This window comes from Ornithorhynchus anatinus, chromosome 3, assembly GCF_004115215.2.
Source record: "Ornithorhynchus anatinus isolate Pmale09 chromosome 3, mOrnAna1.pri.v4, whole genome shotgun sequence".
Lineage (NCBI taxonomy): Eukaryota > Metazoa > Chordata > Mammalia > Monotremata > Ornithorhynchidae > Ornithorhynchus > Ornithorhynchus anatinus.
In genome coordinates, this window is record NC_041730.1 from 85,975,643 (window position 1) to 85,997,036 (window position 21,394).

The 21,394-nt window shown below is 52.7% G+C and overlaps 1 protein-coding gene across 4 annotated transcripts in view; it reads right to left on the bottom strand.

Annotated features, from left to right (window-relative positions):
* Window positions 1-7,359: 7,359 nt before the first annotated feature.
* UNC5B (unc-5 netrin receptor B) overlaps window positions 7,360-21,394 on the bottom strand; it is a 108,991-nt gene continuing 94,956 nt past the window's right edge. For all 4 annotated transcript variants that reach the window (XM_029060578.1, XM_029060580.1, XM_029060579.1 and 1 more), the window contains 9 exons: window positions 20,067-20,261; window positions 18,267-18,638; window positions 17,553-17,640; window positions 16,682-16,850; window positions 15,533-15,766; window positions 14,013-14,162; window positions 13,168-13,332; window positions 12,561-12,742; window positions 7,360-11,825 (listed from right to left, as the gene is read on the bottom strand). In XM_029060578.1, the coding sequence (XP_028916411.1) occupies window positions 11,660-11,825; window positions 12,561-12,742; window positions 13,168-13,332; window positions 14,013-14,162; window positions 15,533-15,766; window positions 16,682-16,850; window positions 17,553-17,640; window positions 18,267-18,638; window positions 20,067-20,261 (1,721 nt within the window). In that variant the 3' untranslated portion in view covers window positions 7,360-11,659. The remainder of the gene's footprint in view (window positions 11,826-12,560; window positions 12,743-13,167; window positions 13,333-14,012; window positions 14,163-15,532; window positions 15,767-16,681; window positions 16,851-17,552; window positions 17,641-18,266; window positions 18,639-20,066; window positions 20,262-21,394) is intronic.

Genomic DNA, 21,394 nt, shown 5'->3' on the forward strand with positions numbered 1-21,394 from the left:
AGAAGGGAGGTACCAGGAGCTTCATAGGTCCACTTTTCTGAAATAGAGAAGCAGCGTGGCTCAGTGGAAGGAGCTTGGGCTTCGGAGTCAGAGGTCATGGGTTCGACTCCCAGCTCTGCCACTTGTCAGCTGTGTGACTGTGGGCAAGTCACTTAACTTCTCTGTGCCTCAGTTACCTCATCTGTAAAATGGGGATTAACCGTGAGCCTCACGTGGGACAACCTGATTACCCTGGATCTCCCCCAGTGCTTAGAATGGTGCTCTGCACAAAGTAAGCGCTTAACAAATACCAACATTATGATTAGACTGTAAGCCCGTCAAACGGAAGGGACTGTCTCTATCTATTGCCGACTTGCTCATTCCAAGCACTTAGTACAGTGCTCTGCACCTAGTAAGCGCTCAATAAATACTATTGAATGAATTGAATGAATGAATGAAATCCGGCCGGGTTGGGAAGTTCTAGCATAGGTTGGCTGTTGGGTAACACAATTCCTTGCGTGGACCCCACGAAGCTTGACCTCACTATTCTTCTCTCTTTTTCTTCACATCAATTGTTCATGCTCTCAGGTAGTCATTCGAATGGAGCCAGAGATGGGCTACAACCCAGATAATCCCTAAATTTTACAGTGTGAGAAGGAAACTAGGCTGTTCAATTTTACTTCATTTCCCTTTCCCTGACCACTGGTGAATGTTGCAACAAGGAGCATGGTCTAGTGGAAAGAGGATGAGCTGGGGGTCAGGGGATGTATATATATATTTATATATAGGTGGTATTTGTTAAGCGATTACTATGTGCAAAGCACTGTTTTAAGCACTGGGGGGATACAAGGTGAACAGGTTGTCCCACATGGGGCTCACAGTTATAATCCCCATTTTACAGATGAAGTTATTGAGGCCAGCAAATTTAAGTGACTTGCCCAAAGTCACACAGCTGACAAGCGGCGGAGCCGGGATTAGAACCCATGACCTCTGACTCCCAAACCCAGAGTCTTTCCACTGAGCGACGCTGCTTCTCATGCAGATTCTAATCCTTGTTCTGCCACTTGCCTGCTGCGTGACCTTGGGCAAGTCACTTAACTTCTCTGTCCCTGAGTGTCCTCATCTGTAAAATTGAAATGCAATATCTCTTGTCCCTTTCCTTTAGCCCATTTATGACAGAGACTGTGTCTAACCTGATTATATTATATCTTAGCACCTAAGAGATGCTTCACGAACACCGCTGTTACTTGGTGGACATTAAAGGGACACTATTATTAGGGCGACATTGGCCAAAAGAAAGGTTTAGTCCCTTAACCCTGAGCTTCCACCTCTTCATCAGAACAACACACACCTTTACAGGTATAAGAAAGAAAAGGGCTTTGGAAGTTGACTGTGAGTGGGCTTATATAGATTATATGGATCAGCGTTGAAAATTATTGTGGGACAGGGATATGTTTCTTTTTAACAAATTACCCCTTTGAATCTGGGGACCATATGCAGACTGATACCTGTGTTCTCTCAGATGAGGGTCATGAACCGGAACTGACTTGTTCCAGGCCTCAGTCAGAGCCCTGGGATCAGTCCTGGGGCCTAGGACCTTTGGGGAGAGTCCCAGAATGGATGCTGACTGGGCCTACAGTCGGTTGGGGTGGCTATGAGCCCGGAGCCAAGAGCCACCAGCTTTCCTAGGGATATAGCTCACTCTGTGTCTCCAACTGTGGAGAGAAAAGGAAGGGGCCATCTTCCATCTGTAGTCACTCATTGGGAAAGTTAGAGGTGTTGGATGGGCCATCACTGGACATGAGGATGGGTGCCCAGGAGGACAACCAGCTCATGGGTTCTTCCAAGTGCCCTCACTTCTCAACCCATCCCACCATTCCCCAGCCTCCAAGTCGAGAGGAAGCACTTCCCTTCCGGGGATCATTTGCCAATCTCCAGCTTGAATGAATGAACCAAGTCCTGGTCACCAAGTCCTGGTCACCAAGACGTCAATCAATAGCATTTACTGAGAGCTCATTCTGTGCAGAGAACCCTAAAATAAATGTTTGAGAGAACACAATAGAGCAATAGAATGAGGCGACATGAACCCTCCTTTCAAGGCACTTACATACAATATTGGGATTGGGCCAAGACGGGGAGAAAATGACAGCAGAAAATGGGTTGGGCCTGGCACAGTCTGGTGGCCAGAAAAATGGGTCCACAGGGCTGAAAGGGGTTTTTTTGGAGATTTTTTAATGCTGGGTGACCTGCCTAAGTGGAAACCCTGTGACTCTGTCGGGGCAAGCAGCCCCTAAAGTCCTGCCCCAGGATGGCCTTTCTTTTCCATTCATTCATTCAATCTATTTACTGAGCACTTTACTAAGCGCTCAGGAGAGTACAGTATAACAATAAACAGACACATTCCCTGCCCATGACAAGCTTACAGTCTAGAGGGGGAGACAGACATTAATATAAATGAATAAATTACAGATATGTATAGATAAGTACTGTAGGGCGGGGGGGGGGTGGATAAAGGAAGCAAGTCAAGGCTGGATAAAGGAAGCAAGTCAGGGCTACGCAGAAGGGAATGGGAGAAGACAAAAGGAGGGCTTAGTCAGGGAAGGCCTCTTGGAGGAGATATGCCTTCAATAAGGCTTTGAAATGGGGGAGACATTGTTAGATTTGAGGAGGGAGAGCATTCCAGGACAGAGCCAGGACATAGGCGAGGGATTGGTGGCGAAATAGTTGAGACTGAGGTCTCGGTGAGAAGTCCAGCATTATAGGAGCTAAGTGTTCGGGTTAGGTTGTAGTAGGAGAGTAGCGAGGTGAGATAGGAGGGGGAAAGGTGATTGAGTGTTTAAAGTCAATGGTGAGGAATTTCTATTTCATGCAGAGGTCAGTGGGCCACTGGAGTTTTGCGAGGAGTGGGGAAATAATGTCTCGAACATTTCTGTAGAAAAGTGATCCAGGCATCAGAGTGAAGTATGGACTGAAGTGGGGAGAGACAAGAGGCTGGGAGGTCAGCTAGGAGGCTGATAGAGTAATCAAGGCGGCATAGGATAAGTGATTGTACTAACATGGTAGCAGTTTGGATGGAGGGGAAAGGGTGGATTTTAGCGATGTTATGAAGATGGAACCAACAGGATATAATGATGGATTGAATATGTGGGTTGAATTAGAGTCAAGGATGATGCCTAGTATGTGCTAGACACAATCGAAGTCCTGGGTTAGATGCGAGCTAATCAGATTGGACACCATCAATGTCCCACATGGGGCTCACAGTTTCAATTCCCATTTTTCAGTTGAGATAACTGAGGCACAGAGAAGTTAAGTGACTTGCCTAAAGTCACACACCAGACGAGGGGTGTAAGCAGGATTAGAACCCAGGTTCTTCTGACTTCCAGGCCTGTGCTCAATCCACTAGACCCTGCTGGCCTTGCCTCGGCCTGAGGAGCAGAATTAGGGAGGTTTCTCTGCAGGAGTCATCAGTGGGGCAGGCTGCTGGTTCAGGCAGCCAAGGACTCTGTCAACTGGCAGGACTCCAAGCACAGTGCTCTGCACACAGTAAGCACTCAATAAATACGATTGAATGAAGGACGCTTGGAAGAACCCGTGTGCTAGTTGTCTTCCTGGTCATCCAACCTCATGGCTAGCGATGGCCCAAGCAATAAACCCTAACTTCCCAGTGAGTAGCCATGGATGGAAGTCAGCTCCTTCCTTTTCTCCCACCAGCTGGAGACACAAAGTGAGCCGAACTGGTGCCGAGGGAAGCCGGTTGGCACCAGCTGTGTTTCCTGGGGACAGAATAGAACGGTAAAGTGTCTATAGCCATGCGAAGTTCCTGAATTGGAAGCCGTTCTGAAATACCTTGGCAGAGCCAACATAGCTCCGGCTTTTACATTTCTCCTCCACGGAAGCCTCGGCCTGGAGCGCTGTTGAAGCGGAGTAATGGTTCCATCCCGTGTCGATATCTGGTAATTGCAGGTATATCCAAGTTGGGTGGTTGTTTATTTCATGGGCGTCCACTCAGTAGTGGTAAAATAATGAGCAGCGTGGCTCAGTGGAAAGAGCCCGGGCTTTGACTCTATTTATTGCCGTTGTTCTCGTCTGTCCATCTCCCCCGATTAGACTGTAAGCCCGTCAAACGGCAGGGACTGTCTCTATCTGTTGCCGACTTGTTCATCCCAAGCGCTTAGTACAGTGCTCTGCACCTAGTAAGCGCTCAATAAATACTATTGAATGAATGAATGAGTTCAAATCCCAGCTCTGCCACTTGTCAGCTGTGTGACTGTGGGCAAGTCACTTAACTTCTCTGTGCCTCAGTTACCTCATCTGTAAAATGGGGATTAAGAGTGTGAGCCCCACGTGGGACATCCTGATTCCCCTGTGTCTACCCCAGAGCTTAGAACAGTGCTCGGCACATCGTAAGCGCTTAACAAATACCAACATTATTATTATTATTATTATTTGTTAAGCACTTACTATGTGCCAGACACTGTACTAAGCGCTTGGGTGGATACAAGCAAGTCAGGTTGGACAAAGTCCCTACCCTACATGGGGCTCACAATCATGGTGTGGTGGATAGAGCGTGGGCCTGGGAGTCAGGTTAAGGGTTCTAATCCCAGTTCCGCTACTTCTCTCCTGTAGGGCCTTGGACAAGTCCCTTCAATTCTCTGTGCCTCAGTTACCTCATCGGTAAAATGGGGATTAAGACTGTGAGCTCTATGTGGGACAGGGACTGTGGCCAATCTGATACCTTGTATCCACCCCAGTGCTTAGTACAGAGCCTGGCACATAATAAGCGCTTAACAAATACCAACTTTATTATTATTATATTTACAGACGAGGTAACAGGCACAGAGGAGTAAAGTGACTTGCCCAAGGTCACACAGCAGACAACTGGCGGTGCTGGTATTAGAACCCAATGCCTTCTGACTCCCAGGCCCGTGCTCTATCCACTTCTTAGTAGTAGTAATAAATAATAATAACAATAATAATAACGTTATTGTTAAGGGCTTACTATATTCCGAGTTCTGTTCTAAGCTCTGGGGGAGGTATAAGGTTATCAGGTTGTCCTAGGTGGGGCTTAAAGTCTTAATCCCCATTTTACAGATGAGGTAACTGAGACACAGAGAAGTTAAGTAACTTGCCCAAAGTCACAAAGCTGACAAGTGGCAGAGCCGGAATTAGAACCCACAACCTCTGACTCCCAAGCCCTTGCTCTTTCCACTAAGCCGCTCAGCTTCTGTATCTCTCAGGCCATCTTCCTGCCCCCTTGAAAGCCCTGATGAGAGACAGAGTCTTGTGGCAATTTAAACGCCAGAGAGCCCACAGCTGAAACACTGTCTGTGATGGTTCTTTGTGGCCACCACCTTTTTGGAAGGATCCCCAGAACTGGACATCAGGGGAGGGGATATTTGGAAGGGAACAGACTGAAAGGGCCTCAGGATTATTTATTCTGGGAAGAAACAAGAAGGGAAAGGATATGATTGAAGCCAGAAGAAGCACAAAGGGTGCAGACAGGACAAACAGTCCCATATACAAACGTTGCCTATTGGATAGAGCACTGGCCTGGGTGTCAGAGGACCCGGTTTCTAATCTTGGCTCTACCAAATGCCTGTTGTGTGACTCTGGGCAACTCATTTCACATCTCCGTGCCTCTGTTCCTTCATCTGCAATATGGGGATCCAATACCTCCTCTCCCTCCTACTTGGAATGTGAACCCAAAATGGAACTTGATCATCTTTTATCTATCCCATTGCTCAGTACAGTGCTTGACACATAGTTAGCATCAATGGGAAGGGGTACCCGTTGACTTCTGAGGTCTAGGCTTCAAGGCTCTCCATCACCTCGCCCCTTCCTACCTCTCCTCCCTTCTCTCTTTCTACCGCCCACCCCGCACGCTCCGCTCCTCCGCCGCCCACCTCCTCACCGTCCCCCGTTCTCGCCTATCCTGCCGTCGACCCCTGGGCCACGTCCTCCCGGGGCCCTGGAACGCCCTCCCTCCTCACCTTCGCCAAACTGATTCTCTTCCCCTCTTCAAAACTCTACTTAAAGCTCACCTCCTCCAAGAGGTCTTCCCAGATTGAGCTTCCCTTTTCCCTCTGCTCCCTCTACCCCCCCACCTCTCCGCAACTAAACCCTCTTCTCCGCCCTTTCCCTCTGCTCCTCCCCCTCTCCCGTCCCATCCCCTCGGCACTGTACTCGTCCGCTCAACTGTATATATCTTCATTACCCTATTTATTTTGTTAATGAGATGTACATCACCTTGATTCTATTATTTGCTATTGTTTTAATGAGATGTTCTTCCCCTTGACTCTATTTATTGCCATTGTTCTTGTCTGTCGGTCTCCCCCGATTAGACTGTAAGCCCATCAAAGGGCAGGGGCTATCTCTGTTACCGATTTGTACATTCCAAGTGTTTAGTACAGTGCTCTGCACATAGTAAGCGCTCAATAAATACTATTGAATTGAATGAATGAAAGTAAATGAATGGGAACACTTCTTTCATCCACAGCTGGGGAGTGGGTGGGCAGATCCTTTTCCCAGGAAACTGCATGGGCAGGACAGAGGAGCAGATCCAGCAGATTCCCATCTGTGAGAATGGGCATCCAGAAGGGGGCAGCTGCCCTGGCATTCCTCTGAAGATCCCGTGGTCACTGCTGTTGGGGAGGGAATGCTGGGCTGCGTGGGCCATGCATGGGTCTGAGCCAACACAATATTTTCTGTGGTGCTGTGGGGCTGCTGGAGGGCAAGTTTAGGTTTGGATGGCACTTTTAAGCTAGGAAAGGGACTTCTTGTGAAGGAAAAAGGGGAACACATTGCAGTCCTCTAACTGTACGCTGCTTCTAGACTGTGAGGTCCTCTAGACTGTGAACTCCTCTAGACTGTAAGTTCCTCTAGACTGTAAATGTCTCCTCTAAGCTGTAAACCCCTTCTCCACGCTATGAACTTCTCTGGACTGTAAACTCCTCCTCGTGACTGTAAACTCTTCTAGACTGTAAGCTCCTTCTGGCCTGTAAGGTCGTCTATACTGAACTCCTTTAGACTGTAAGCTCTTCTAGATGGTAAAGTCTAGGCTATACACTCCTCTACATTGTAAACTCCCCTAGACTGTAAATTCCTCTTCCAGACTGTGAGGTCTTCTACACTGTAAAGTCCTCTAGTCTATAAGCTCCTCTAGACCATAAACTCCTCTAGACTGTAAACTTCTCTAGATCGTAAATTTCTCTAGACTATAAGCTCCCTCTCTACACTGAAGGCTCACCGTGGGAAGGAAATGTGTCTACCAAATCTGTTGTAGCATACTCTCCCAAGTGCTTACTAAAATGCTCTGTAAGCACTTTATAAATGCCATTGATCGATTAATTGATTGAGGAGCAGAGAGGTGGCAACACTCGCTTGTTTTAATTTTTTTATTAGACTAGGAAATATAATTTATCGCATAAAAATTAATTAATCTGTTACAATCGGAATGCTAAACTTTATTTACAGGTCTGAGTGTACAGAATAAACAGAGGCGGGGGCAGGTGCCATCACCAAGCCTTCCCCCAGCGTATAAATATGAAAAGAGAACACCAAGCAGCAGCACCGTCCTATCCACCGGGAGAGGGTTGCCCCGCCGACTGTGCTTCGGTGGGGTCTGCCCAGCCCGGGGAGACAGCCTGCCTCTGCCCCCTGGCCTCGGGGGTGCCTGCCAGGTCTCGCACAGATTGGGGAAAGCCCCCGCCTTGCTAACCCTGATCCACCAGAGGAAGAGACACAGAGAGAAAGAGACAGAGAGAATAAGAGAGAAAGAGAGAGCAAGAGAGAGACAGCGAGAGAGAGAGGCACATAGTACATGGAGACTCTGATCCTGCTATCTGTGAGAGAAAGGATCCCACCCTCTCCCAACCTCCTGACCCTGAAAACAGAGCTCAAGGGGGAGAAGGTGTGCAGACCCCTGCCTCACTCAGGCTCTCTGACCAGCTGCACATCACTCATCCCAGTGTTAGGCATGGTGCCCACACACCCTGCCTCACCCTCTGACCCCCTCACCTAGCTGAGTCAGGCCCCTCCACAGGTATCAAACAGGGAAGACCTCCGCCCACCCCAACTACCAGAGGAGGTCACATCCCCTCCCCTGTCAGATTCCCCATTTGAAGGCCACGTGCCATCCTGGCCCGAGCGAGCAGAGAGCAGCCTTGAAAGTCATCCAGTGGGGGCCAGCTTAGCTTTCCGAGGAAGCCGATCTGGCTGTGGCAACCTCCCGCCACCGAGGTAGGAGCAGGCCATGATCTGCTCTTTGTTCAAGGCTGGAAAACATGGTGTCGGCAGTCACACCGGAAGTGGAGCTGGACCTCCAAATGGCCTCCCGTGGGACTCCCTCCCCATTCCCGGTAGGCCTGACCCCCTTCCTCCAGAGAGGAGCTAATTCTGCTGGCTGGGACCCCCTGCTTCCCCCTGGAAACAAGCAGGGAACCACAGGTCAGAGTATGGAGAATGGACTCTCTAGATGGCCCCAGGGTGCGTGGGGAGCTGGGAGCCCATGCCACTGGCAGGAAGCTGTCAGTCCACCACTTTCCAAATATGCTGTAGTCAGAACCAAGGCTCGGGGCAAGGAGAAGACAGGGAGCAGGGTGTTTTGTCTGTCATTTCCATGGAAGAAATCAGGCTGAGGGGAGCTTGTGTACCATTTCAAGGAGGAATAATCAATCTGAGGTGCCCATGTTCTTTCAACCTCCTCGGGAGCTCCACCTGCTACTTCTGAAATAGGGCCGTGGAGCTCCTCCCCTCACTGGTCCCCTCTCCCTTTGTCCTCCCCCAGCCTGACCCAGCTGGGAGCCCTGGCCTCCATGGGGGCCAAAGACCCTGAGGGTCACCCTAGCATGCTCTGTGGGAGCAGAGTCCAGGGCCCTAGGCCTCAGAGCCTGTGATGGGTGCTCACACACACAGACTCACACACACACACATGCACACATCAAAGAGCCCTAGCCCCCCTCTTCTGTTCAGGCCTGGTCCCATCCCACCCTGAGAAGGAAGAGTCAGGAGGTTTCAGAGGCAAGCGCTGTCCCGCTCCCCACATCACCCCCGCCCCCAACTCCCTCTTCCACCGCCAGCAGCTGCCTTTGGTGAGAATGGCAATAAAACCCCAAACCCACGGCCACGTTTATGCAACGGCGGCAGTGGCGGCACAGACTCAGACACCAGCCGGGACCACGCATCATAAAAAACCAAAACCTTCTTTAAATTAGCAGCATTTCAAAGGGCTCTGGGTTTGGGGCACTGGGGTGAGCTCCCAGGAACTGCACAGAAATACGTGTTCCCGCAGGTTCCGGGATAATAGCAGTGAGCAGCCCCAGAACTAATTACCGCGTAGCGCTCGCACTCGGGTTTGAGGGCAGAAATACTCCTCTGTTTATTGCCCTGTAAATAATAAATACCAGGCGATTACCGGGTAATTAGCCAGCTGGGCCGGGGCAACCAACAGAATCTGGGCCAGAAGGCAGGGGCCCCGGGGGGCTCTGAGGGAGGGGCCGGGGTCTAGGCTGGATTTCCAGGTGCGCTCCTGAGGTGGGCTCAGGAGGGAGAAAGGGAAAGCCCAACCTGGCCCCGAAGGGAGCGGAGCCCACCGGTTCTCCGCCTCTCCTCCCAGCAGTGCTTATGCCCTCCCCATAGGTTCGGGCTGGGAATCCAGTGGGCAGGGGGAGGGTGGGCTGGACTGAAGCCGGGGGGGGGTGAAGGAGAGTGGTTCACCTGGGGTTCTTCGAAGACCTTCTGGCATTTCCCCCTCCCTACAAGAGTGGGGCTATCTGGGGAAGGAGCTTGGAGGAGGGAATCATGGGGCAAGCGGAGATCAGAGCTGGGAAAGACGAGGCTCTGGTCAGCATTGCCAATCCCGGGCTTGTAAAACTGAGCATGGCCTTTGAGCTGGTCTCTCTCCACACCTCCCCGCCCCCGCTAGCTCTTCCCCCGTGGTTCCCTGCAGGACGCCCGAGGTCTCGTCCCCAGCACTCCCAGGTGGGGGCGGGGGTGCAGAGGAAAAGCTACCTTGGATGGATGAACCTAGGGGAGCTGGCCCAGGGTTTGAAGGGGCCTTGAGCCTTTGGATGTCCTTATCTGCTGGCCTTTCTCCAACCAAGACGGATGCAGTGGTCTTCCCTGCAATGGCCTTTCAGACTTGGTTACTTCCTCCTGCTCCTTCAACTTTGCTCTGAGCCCAGGGAAGGGAGGAGAAAAAAGTAGAGCATTCCCTGCCCCCTTCCCTAATTGCCTGGGTCAACCCCCACCAAAGTGCCCAAACCCATTCAAGCACAGCTCAGACAAGGGTCCCTGGATAGGTCTGCCCAGGTGGAGTCCCCTCCTAGTCTCAGCCTGTTAAAGGTTTCAGGCCTTGGGAGTCAGGGAGGCCAGCTGAGGCCAGTGGCCTGCTGGGACTAATGGGTCCTGAAGTCAATGGCCAGTGTCCAAGTGGGGCTTTCCCTCTGCACCAACCTTGTCCAGGAGGTTTGATGCTGCAGACCTGAAAGGGGCAGGCCCAGGGCCCAATGATGAGCCCGGATATTTCCTGGGCTCAGACTCCCAGGCTGGACGAGTCATGGCCAAAGGACAGGGGAATGGCGGGCTGGCCCCATTCTCTTCCACAGCCTGCAAAACTCGGGAGTGGCGGGAAGTGAGACCCATGCCCCAGCCTCCATCACACAGAGGTCTCAGCCTCCAGGGAGGAAGCAGGGCTGCTGATCCACAGAGAAGCTGGCCACAGCACGCTCGGCCAGCTCCTTTTCCCCACCTCTGCAGAGACACTCTGATCCGCTCTCTGGGCCACTGGCTACTGTGGCCCAGGGCTGTGGATCGGCTAGCTGGCCCATTCAGAGATACATCGGATAGCAAATGGCTTAATCCCGCTCTGCCCCGTGGCCGGCATTCTCAAACTTTCCCTGCCAGGAGCATTTCACAGCTGCTGAGTCTGAGTCGCAGGTAAGGAGAATTCTCTGTCTCTCTCTGCCTCTGCCCCTTGGTGCCACACTTACTCTAGAACCAGGCAGCCTACTTTCCCACCCAGCCTCCATGCACTCACTCCTTTCACCCGCTCAATAAAACAGTTTTCAACTTTTGGCTTTTTTTTTTTTTCATTTTCTTTTTCTCTTTTTTTTTTTCTTAAAAAGGGTTCATCCAAAGATCTGGATAATAAATAATCTGCGTTTCCTAAGAAACTGGTTTCTTTTTTCCTCTTTTTTTTCTTCTGGATTGTTTTTCTTAATCCTTCTTCTCTTAGCTTTTCTAGCTGTTTGGAGGTTTTTGGACAGGAGAAAGCAGTTTGTCTAGATTGCAGTTTGAATCTTCAAAGGAGAAGGGTAAAGGAGAAAGAGGAGGAAGAGATCTATAACACAGGATACCCTAACCCGACACCTACAGATCTCTGGCTGAGCACGGCTGTTGGGGCGGGGGCGGGGGTTGGGGAGAGAGTACCCAGGGGTGCTTGGATCTTCTACCAATTGCAGGTGTCATCTCTAAGGAGGATAGGAATCTGGGAGAAAAGGAGGAAGAGAAGGAAGAGGGGACTGGAGAACAGAGAGATAATCTCTCCATTCCTGTTTTCTTCTGAGCCTCAGCCCTTTGCCCTGTCTCTTCCTCCTCCTCCTCACCCATCCACCCCCAAGTCCATCTGTCTCTTTTCAGGAGGCCCACACACCCATCAGGATCCAGAGAGCTGGGGACCGTCTCAGCAGTCGCCTTCCGTTGCCATGACCACCAGCATCTCGCTCTTGCCCATCTCTTCCAAGGCACCTGCCAGGGTGTTGAGGTCTCCATCATCCTGGTGCAGGGCTTCCCACAAGTCCAGGATTACCCCAGTGGGGCTGGCTTTGGTGGCAAAATAGTTCAGGTACCTGGGAAGGGAGAGAGTTGGGTCAGGGAGTCCTCGAGGCCCTTAGGGCAAGGTATGTGTACACTGCCACAGGGGTGTATGTGGGTGTAGTTGTGTATGTTCTGGGGTAGATGAGGTGGGGCTGGGTAGAAAGAAGAGAGGTTATTCTGAACAAAGGACTCTGCATATGGAACCCTGGTTTTCCATCGCCTCTTTCCCCTCCCCATATAGGCTGTGACCTTGAGTAAGCCATTAGACATCCCTGGCACCACTTCCCTCACCTGACCCGAGGGCAGATCAGTCTCGATGGCTCTGACCAAGACACTCGGTGAACCCGCCCGAATGTCGGCAATTCTGAAAGCATTTTTTTTAAAATGGTATTTGTTAAGTGCTTACTATGTGTTAAAAACTGTTTAAAGTGCTGGGGTAGGTAAAAGTTAATCAGGTTGGACCCAGTCCCTGTCCCACATAAGACTCACATCTAAGTAGGAGGGAGAACAGATATTTAATCCCCATTTTACACTTGAGAGAATCGAGGCACAGAGAAGTTAAGTGTCTTGCCCAAGGTCATACAGCAAGTAGAGATAAGAACCCTAGTGCTTTTTCCACTAGGCCATGTGGCTTCTCAGTGTTAAGGCCATTGAGAAGAGGCAGGTGGAAGGGGAGACTGAGTCCTAGGAAGGAAAGCTGGGTCTCCCTGTAGGGGGCAGGCGACTTGTGGCGGGGGGAGGGGTAAAGGGAGGGGACTGACACCTACCGGTCCATACTGAGCTTCTGGGCCAGCAACCTCCAGTCGTTGCCCCGGGAATTGGGGGCGTCTAGGCTGTTGCAGATTTTCTGGCGGATGGACATGGGGATCTTAAAGGCGTAAGGCCCCAGCTGGGTGGTCCCGGACACACTTGGGGCTGAGCAGAAGGCGTCCAGGGAACCGGCGGCCGTCTGAAAGGAGAAGGTCCGGCGCGGGGCAAGGGGTTGGAGTCGGGCTAAGGAGAAGCCCCTCCCAGTTGCTCCCCACTCATCTCAGACTCAGACTGATCCCTGCCCTCGGCGAAGCCCTGCAGGGCCTGGGATGGTGGTACAGCTGCTTCCTCCTCTGAGTGCCACAGTCCACTGTCCGCTCACAGCTCGCTTTCTCCAGCCTCTCCCTGCATGGGGATGGGGCCGGGACCTCGGGCCGGGACCCCTCCTGGTCCTACCTGCACCGTCACCCTCCCTGCCTCTGCTCCACTCGGCTCACCTCGGCCAGTGTCCTGTGCAGCTGGACTACCTGCCCTTCTCCATCCCTGCTCCACTCCACTCCACTCGGCCAGCATCCTGTGCAGTAGGACTCCTGTCCTTCCTCATCCCTACTCCACCTCGCTCACCTCGGCCAGCGTCGTGTGCAGCTGGAATATCTGTCCCTCCCCCTCCACCTGCCGCACGCAGATCTTGCAGGTGAGCTCGGAGGATGCCAGGCTGAACCGCTCCAGGGTGAAGGTGCAGTGCAGGGCCTTCTGGGTGCCGCTCCAGATGTGGCAGAAGGGAATTTCCTGCCGGGGGGAATAACCAGGGCTGATGGGGCTGCACCCTGAGCTCCTTTCCACCCCCGTCCCTCCCTCACGTAGAAATGCCTTGTCCATTTCTATCTGATACACCAGAGGAGGCAGAGCAAACACTAGGATCAAAGAATCAGGGCCCAGAACTTGCACTGAAGTAGCTAGACACTATTGTTTTAACCTTGGGCAGCAGCAATCTAGGCCTAGAGGTCCGGAGCTCCCTCAACCTTCTTTGGTGGGACTCAATCAATAGTACTGATTGAACACTTACTCGGTGCAGAGTATTGTACTGAGTGCTTGGGACAGTATGACAGAGTTAATAGACATGGTCCCTGCTCTCAAGGATCTTACAGTGTAGGGGGGAGATGGATAATAAAATAAATTACAAATCAGAGTAAACAACAGAGTTGAAAGATCTATACATAGGTGCAACAAAGGTGGTGGGTGTGGAAGAGCTGGGGGGGATGGGAGACGGGGTGAGAAAGATGAGGGATGAATCAGGGAAGACCTCCTGGAAGAGATGTTACTATAACAGGGTTCTGAATATGGAGACAGTGGCGGTATGCCAGATGTGAAGTTCTGGGCTGGTGAGCAAGACACTGATGGGGAGACTTGCAGTCTTCCCCTGGCCTGGATCTGCCAGCCACACCGTGGCCACGCCCTGATCCCCTCACCTGGAATTTGGCCAGCAGCTTGCTCCTCCACTGGGTGTGCGGGATGTCGTGGATGGAGAGCCTCAGGTGGTGATAGCTGTCCTTGAAGAGTAACGGCTTGGGCTCCTCCAGCAGGTACCCGCCCAGCGTCCGCTCCAGCTCCAGCACTTCCTGGGGGGCCAGAGAGAAGGGAGAGCTGGGAGGGAAGGCCAACAGATCACCTCCCTCCCCAAGAGAGGCCCGTAGCCCTGGGAGAATGCTGGGGTGACAGCCTGGATCTTTACGTCTCCAGGGGTGGTAGCAGGGAGGAGGAAGAGGAGGAAGAGAAGGATAATGAGAAAGAGCCTTTATGAAGCACTTTCTTGGTGTGGTGCACTGTAATAATAATAATTATGATATTTGTTTAGTGCTTACTATGCTCCGAGCACTGTTCTAAGTGCTGGGGTAGATACAAATAAATCAGGTTGAACATAGTCCCTGTCCCACATGGGGCTCACAGTTTAAGAGGGAGTAGGATTGAATCCTTAGAGAAGCAGCATGGCTCAGTGGAAAGAGCATGGGCTAGGGAGTCAGAGGTCATGGGTTCTAATCCCAGATCCGCCATTGTGTGACTTTGGGCAAGTCACTTAACTTCTCTGGGCCTCAGTTCCCTCGTCGGTAAAATGGGGATTAAGACTGTGAGCCCCATGTGGGACAACCTGATTCCTTGTATCCCCCCCGTCCCCCCGCAGCGCTCAGAACAGTGCTTGGCACATAGTAAGTGCTTAACAAATGCCATCATCATTGTTATTATTATATTATCCCCATTTTACAGATGAGGGAACTGAGATAAAGAAAAGTTAAGTGAGTTGCCCAAAGTTACCCAGCAGACACATGGCAGAACCAGGATTAGAACCCAGGTCATCTGGCTCCCAGGCCCGTGCTCTTTCCACTAGGCCACATTGCTTCTCACTGTAACGAGGTGCTTGGGAAGTACAGAATAAGGAAGTGAACTGTTCCCTGGCCATAAGGAACTCACACTACTCACCCTCTTGTGGCCCCCCCAGTCCCCTTGGGGTTTCTGAGCCAAGACCATCAGTGTAGGCAGCCTCTGATCCCCACAAAGAATCTGACCCTCACTCTGTCCTACATCATTCTGATTCATGCTAGGGCCGGGAACCAGGGAGCAAGCAGGTAGGGAGTAGGCTCAGGGGATCCTCTGAGGACTGGGGGAGGGAAAGGGCAAGGCAAAGGTGGAAGAGAGAGAAGCCGCAGACCTATTGGAAAGAGACAGGACTGGCAGTTCTGCCATTTGCCTGCTGTGTAACCTTGAACAAGTCACTTAGCCTCTCTCTGGACTCAGTTCCCTCACCTGTAAAATGTGGATAAAATATCTGTTCTCTCTCTCCTCTTCACAGGAAGTTTGCGAGGTTAAATTTACGAGAAAGCAAGTTGGGAAACACAGAAGGTCCTTATAAATTCATGGTGTTCCCTATTCTTAATCATTCAAGGGAGCCCAAGGTCCGGGCTTTGTGGGGGTGCTGGTGGGGGTCTCCACCTACCTTCAGTGCATCCGGAGTGTCTTCTAAGCAGTACACTCTGAGGCTGTATTCCAGGGAGGTGCAGAGGGCGGGGGCAAAGATGGCCAGCTGGAGCCTCTTGACGGCAGAGCGGGAGCAAGACTCCCCAACGAAGACGTAGGTGCCCAGCTGGTCCAGTAGGGTGTGGCAGGACTTGGCCTCCAGCTGGCAGAAGCATGGGGTGTTGAGGGTCTCCTCACCCAGCGTCACGACTTCCTGCTCAAGGGGGAGAGAACGCCAAGCTGATGGGGCCCATCCCGCCTGGGGCAGACTGGACTCTGAGGACCAGGGAGCCAGGAATGGTTCCCAGTCCTTTCCTCAGGGCATCTCAGCTGGCCGTTCCCACAGAATTTCTGGATGCTGGGATGGGGTGGCCAAGGAATGTTGAGTAGCTTCCCACCCTGGGGATCCCGATGAACCGATCTGTCTGAGTTGGCTTAGGCGAAGTGGGTGGGAATGGGGGGTAGAAAAATGAACTGGCCAAGGGTCCTGGCAGCAGGGTGTTGGTCAAAGCCAGGCCCTGCGCAGATGGGATGCAGGACTAGTCCTGCAGCTTTGGACAGGGAGAGGCCAGAACTTTGGGAAAACAAGGCAGTTCTGTTCTGGCCTCATTTGGCCCCAGGAGGTGGGGGTTGGGGGTGGGGTGGTGAAAGGAGGCCTTGGAGTGATTTTGGTGCCTTGAAACCACCCTGGTCATGCCTGGTCAGTTCCATTCACCCCAACAGCCCATCTGCCTGGTCAAGCCCCTCTTGGGCCCCCTGTCCTCACCTCCTCTTCCCCTCTGTCAGTCAGTCAGTCAGTCAGTCAATTGTATTTATTGAGGGCTTGCTGTGTGCAGAGCACTGTCCTAAGTGCTTGGGAGAGTATGACAAAACAATAAACAAATATATTCCCTGCCGGCAATGAGTTTACAGTCTAGACGGGGAGACAGTATTAGAAATAAATAAATTACAGATATGTGCATAAGTCCTGTGGGACTGGGAGTGGGGAAGAATAAAGGGAGCAAGTTAGGGTGAGACAGAAGGGAGTGGGAGAAAGGAAAGGAGGGCTTAGTTAGGGAAGGCTTCTTGGGAGAGATGTGCCCTCAATAAGGCTTTGAAGTGGGGGAGAGTAACCTCAGGCACTACTGACCTCCCAGTTCCCTTGATGCGACTGCGTCTTCAACTGGAAAATCCAGTCCGGGGAGCTGACGTCTGCACAGTGAGGGACGGTGAGGATGACCGGGCGGCACAGGAGCAGCCCGGTGGGCCCACAGGTCACCATGGGGCTCAATACTGTCTGGGTACCTTCCACAGGAGAGCTGAAGGTGACGGCAGAGAGAGCCCAGGGTCACGAGGGCCCTGCGTCCTGGCACCCCAACTCCCCGGGCATGGAACATGGCAACCCTGTAGCTCGCCTTTTTTCAAGCTCATGGGATCCCACTGGAAAGCTCTGACACACCCGCTTTCCTATTCTGGGGGTCCGGGCACAACCACCATTCCTGACTTGGTCTTTCTCGTCCATCAGACGGATAGGTGGCTGTCTGGTGAGGTCGCCGCTCAGCATCCCTGGGTTGCTAGGCTACAGGGGAAGTGTTAGAGTATCGCAATAGCCAAGGGGGAGCAGGGGCACTCTGGCTGCTCAAAGACCTCTTGTGCCTGCACAGCTGGGATGCTGGACTGACAGGCAGAGCACAAGTCCTTCAGCTTTGGACAGGGAGAGGCCAGGATTTGGGGAAAACAAAACAGTTCTGCCCCGGGCTCATTTGGCCTCACGTGCTGCGGGGATGGGGGGTGGCGAAGGGCTCCTTGGAGTTATCTTGGTGCCTTGGAGCGACCCTGGACATGCTTCAGTGACCAAACCCCCACAAAGAACTTTGTAGTTAGAGGATATCTGCTGGTCTCATATGACAGGGGGCCTTTGGGAGGTCCTAAGCTTTGGCCTAGCCTCATTCTCTCTTTCCCTGATTCTCTCCTGTCCACTGATGGTCCAAGAGATCCCAGAGCAGAGCTGGACTACTCACAGGGTGTTCTCGGCTTTGTTGATGATCAGGTACATCTCGTAGAACTTTCCCTGGGGAATGGCCCCATTGGGTACCAGCAGGCTGATCCCTGGGAGAATGGGAGAGAGATTGAAGGAGCCCTACCACAGCCCCCCGCCCAAACACTGTATGGGAGCTTTTGTGTCGGGTGACCTGGTGCTATCTGGTCTCCTCCACCTCCTACGCTTGGTGATTTCTTGGTGGGAGTCTTTTCTTGGGCAGCTGTAAGAAACCCCTGGAGAGTGAGGGAGCCAGGACGTCACAGAGAGGCTGCCTGGGGTCCTCTTCTGTCCAGTTGCCAGGGTGGATATAGAAGCATCTAGTTCAGAGCACTGAATAATTTCCCCCCTTTCAAGCCTCAGATAATCCTTCTGAAAAGTGGGGGAAATGATCCTCTGGAAAGGGGAGAGGGGCCAAGTTGGGTGGGGGTGTGGCTAGAGGTCCAGCAGATCAGCCCATCGGGCAAGCCAGGACCGAAGGAGATGGCCAAGGAGTCGGACACTTTGATCTTGAGGCAGGGCAGGTGAGGGTTGATCGTGGGGGCTTTATCTGTGGGGTCCTACGGTGCACACCTTGAGTGGTGATAGCTGGCCACCGGAGTTGGAGGTCTGGGTGATGCCCTGATGGGTGACAGTGTCACAGGACTGCCCTTTCTGCTGCCCTCTCTATGTCCCCCGCCCTTACCCTAGGCCGCACCTGTGTCTGGAACAGTAAGTCGTCCACCGAGGCAGCCGAAGGTCCCACTGGCGCCGAGCCCGTGCTCCCTGGGGGAGCCGAGGAGGGTCTGCGAGCCCAGCATCCTGCTCCGCACATTCAGGAAAGGCGGGTCCTCTCCCAGGTAGGGGCCCGAGGGCACCCCCCCCAGCAAGTCGGCCCCATCAGGCAGGCCAGGGACCACGGGGGTGCTGAACACCTTGATCTTGAGGTTGGGCAGGGGGTCGAGCAGGGGCGAGGTGGTCATGGGGATCTTGTCAGCGGGGTCCTGCAGAGCACATGTGGGCCCGCGATAGATGCCAGCGCTGGCCGTCAGGTCCGGCTGCATGGATGGGTGCAGCAGCTGTGGAGTGTCTGCCGGAGCGGGCAGGGGCACAGTCAGAAGGGCAGAAAAAGATGGGGGAATCCCTCAGTGGCCCTCTGACATAGCCCACGGCATCTTTACACTTCGCTACTTCCCCTTCCTGTAATTTATTGTAATATTCATTCATTCTTTCATTCAATCGTACTTATTGAGCTCTTACTGTGTATGAAGCACCATATTAAGAGCTTGGGAGAGTTCAGTACAACAACAAACAGATACATTCCCTGCCCAAAGTGAGCTCACAGTCTAGAGGTGGAGGATCTGCCTCCCCCATGAAACTGTAAGCTCCTGGTGGGCAGGGATCATGACTAACAACTCCTACTGTACTCTCACAAGTGCTTAGTAGTGCTCTGCACAGAATAAGTGCTCAATAAATATTATTGATTGATGGATCCATCACTTTCTCTCATCCCTGGGTACAACTAGGGGAGCCTCCATCTCCCAAAGGGAGGGGAACTTTCAAGCCTGTTCTTGGGGCTGCTTGGAGTGCTCAGGTCAGCAGGGAAGAACGTCTGGAATCTGTTCCCTGAGGAGGGCAAGCAGCATGGCCTAGTAGAAAGAGCACAAGCCTGGGAGTCAGAAGATCTGGGTTCTAATCCCAGTTCCACCACTCTGCTGTATGACCTTGGGCAAGTCACTTAACTTCTCTGTGCCTCAGCTACCTCATCTGTAAAATAGGGATTAAGACTACAAGCCCCATGTGGGATAGGAACTGTGTCCAATCTGATTAGCTTATAACTACCCCGGCACATAGTACTGTGCCTGTCAGAGAGTAAGTGCTTAACAAATACCATAAAAAAAAGAGATGATACAGGGCCTGAAGCCTTGGTGGCTTCTACAGGGTTTGGAGAGCTTCCTGGCTGAGCTATTATTAATAGCAGGAAAGTTAGGGGTGCAGAGTGGGGGATTTGGGGGTGGATCCCTAAACGTTAGAAGGAACATACAGTTTCAGCTGGGCAAACCAGACAGCGTTCCTCTCAGCTCCCTGGCACTGCTGCTGTCCAAGACAGATGACTGTCTATCCCATCCTCCCTTAGGAACCTTCAAAACGGGCCAACCCAAGGCCTGGGGGCCTGGCAGGGACTGGACCGGGCTCAAATGAAGCAAGTCTGACTTCAGAAGAGACTAGATCGAGAAGGTTCAGCCCTGGGACCACTGTCAAACCTCTGGAGTCCCTAGTTTCCTGCCCCCTTCCGAATGACCCAGACTTTCACCCAGGCATTGACCGACCACCCTTCCTCCCAGGCCAGCCTGTCCCAATGTCACTTGGTCTGGCAGCATGGACAGATTCTTCCCTGGCCGGGAAAATGGGGTGGGACTGAATGTGTCCCTGCCGGTTCTTGGCTCTTGGGCTCTTGCCCTCCACGCCCCCCAGCCCTCTTCCCAACTGGCCCTCTGGGGCCTGCCCCACTCCTTACTGTGCCGAGCGGTCTTGAAGTTGACTGGGTGGAAGCCACCGGTGAGGGCAGCGGATGAGTCGGTGATGTTGGTGTCGAAGTCCCGGCGGCCACGCCGGTACACGACCACCCCGACGGCCATGAGGATGACCAGGAAGACGAATATAGCCACCACCAGCCCAGCGTAGAGTGCCACATCCCCTGTGACCTCCAGCACTGAGGAGAATGGACAGGAGAGGGGAGTCGTCAGGAAGAGGAGGATGCAGTAGAACATCCCAGCCCACCCCTGAGTAAAAGTGAATGCAGAATCCAGGGCCCCAGGGAGGGGGGCCTGGCGGTGATGTGGGTAAGGGATGCTGGTTCTCTGGAGGGATTTGGGAAGAGGGAAAGCCAGGCTGGCATGGTGGGAAAGGAAGAAGGATGGAGGTGGCAGGATGCAGAATGAGATGAGATGTGTGGTAATGAAGTTGAAAGGAGGGAGAGGGATTAGAGAGGGGTGGGTTCAACCCCTCTCCCACCTTGTTCCTTCACAGGGCTTTTCCCTCCTCTCAATCCCTGTGATACTTCCTGCCCTCTTCCCCAAGCAAGCAGATGTGTACCGAGTCAGTCAGTTCAGGGCCAAAAAGTGTCCTCAACCAGCAGCTGCTTGTTAGAACCCAGATCTTCTGACTCCCTCCAGCTTGTTGCTCCTGGTCGGAGCAGCGGGAAGTATCGGGACCTCGTCATTCAGGGGAGGCAAGACCCCCAAGATGAGAGAGGTGAGGGTAGAATCTGACTGCCAGCCCTCACACACTTCTTAGGTTTGGCAGGGGTTGAGATAGTCGCCCCTCAAGGTCAGACGGGGTAATTTGGGGTCCTCTGGACCCAAGATTCTGGAGTTCAAAGTTCACAAAGGGATTGGCTCCAGGAGATGAGTGGGAGGAGTTTGCACCTCTCCCTTCCATAACCTGCCATGAATGCCCATTGCCGGGGCGTACTGGGCATCTGCTCTTTTCTTTGGGATTTTTGGAGGGGGTGGTTCCCAGAGAGTGGGAAACAGGGAACAGGAGCCCAGAAAGCCTCTTCCCTCCAGTTTGAGGATTGGAAATAGGAGTTGGGGAGGGGACGCAGCTCTGCACCACAGATGATCTCTTTTTTTATTTAGTGTTTAGTTCACATTTGATTATCTGCTGGTTGATTAACGACCAGTAATTAGTCAAGCTGCCCACTCCCTCGCGCCCCCCCGGTGTGCTGGATTTGTGAGGATTATTGCTAATTTTAGCCGACCAGCAGCGTCGGACTGCCGCAGCTGAATGACCGCCGGGTGAACTGGTGGCTGGGGCTTTGTAGCTGTGGGGTGATTCATTGCC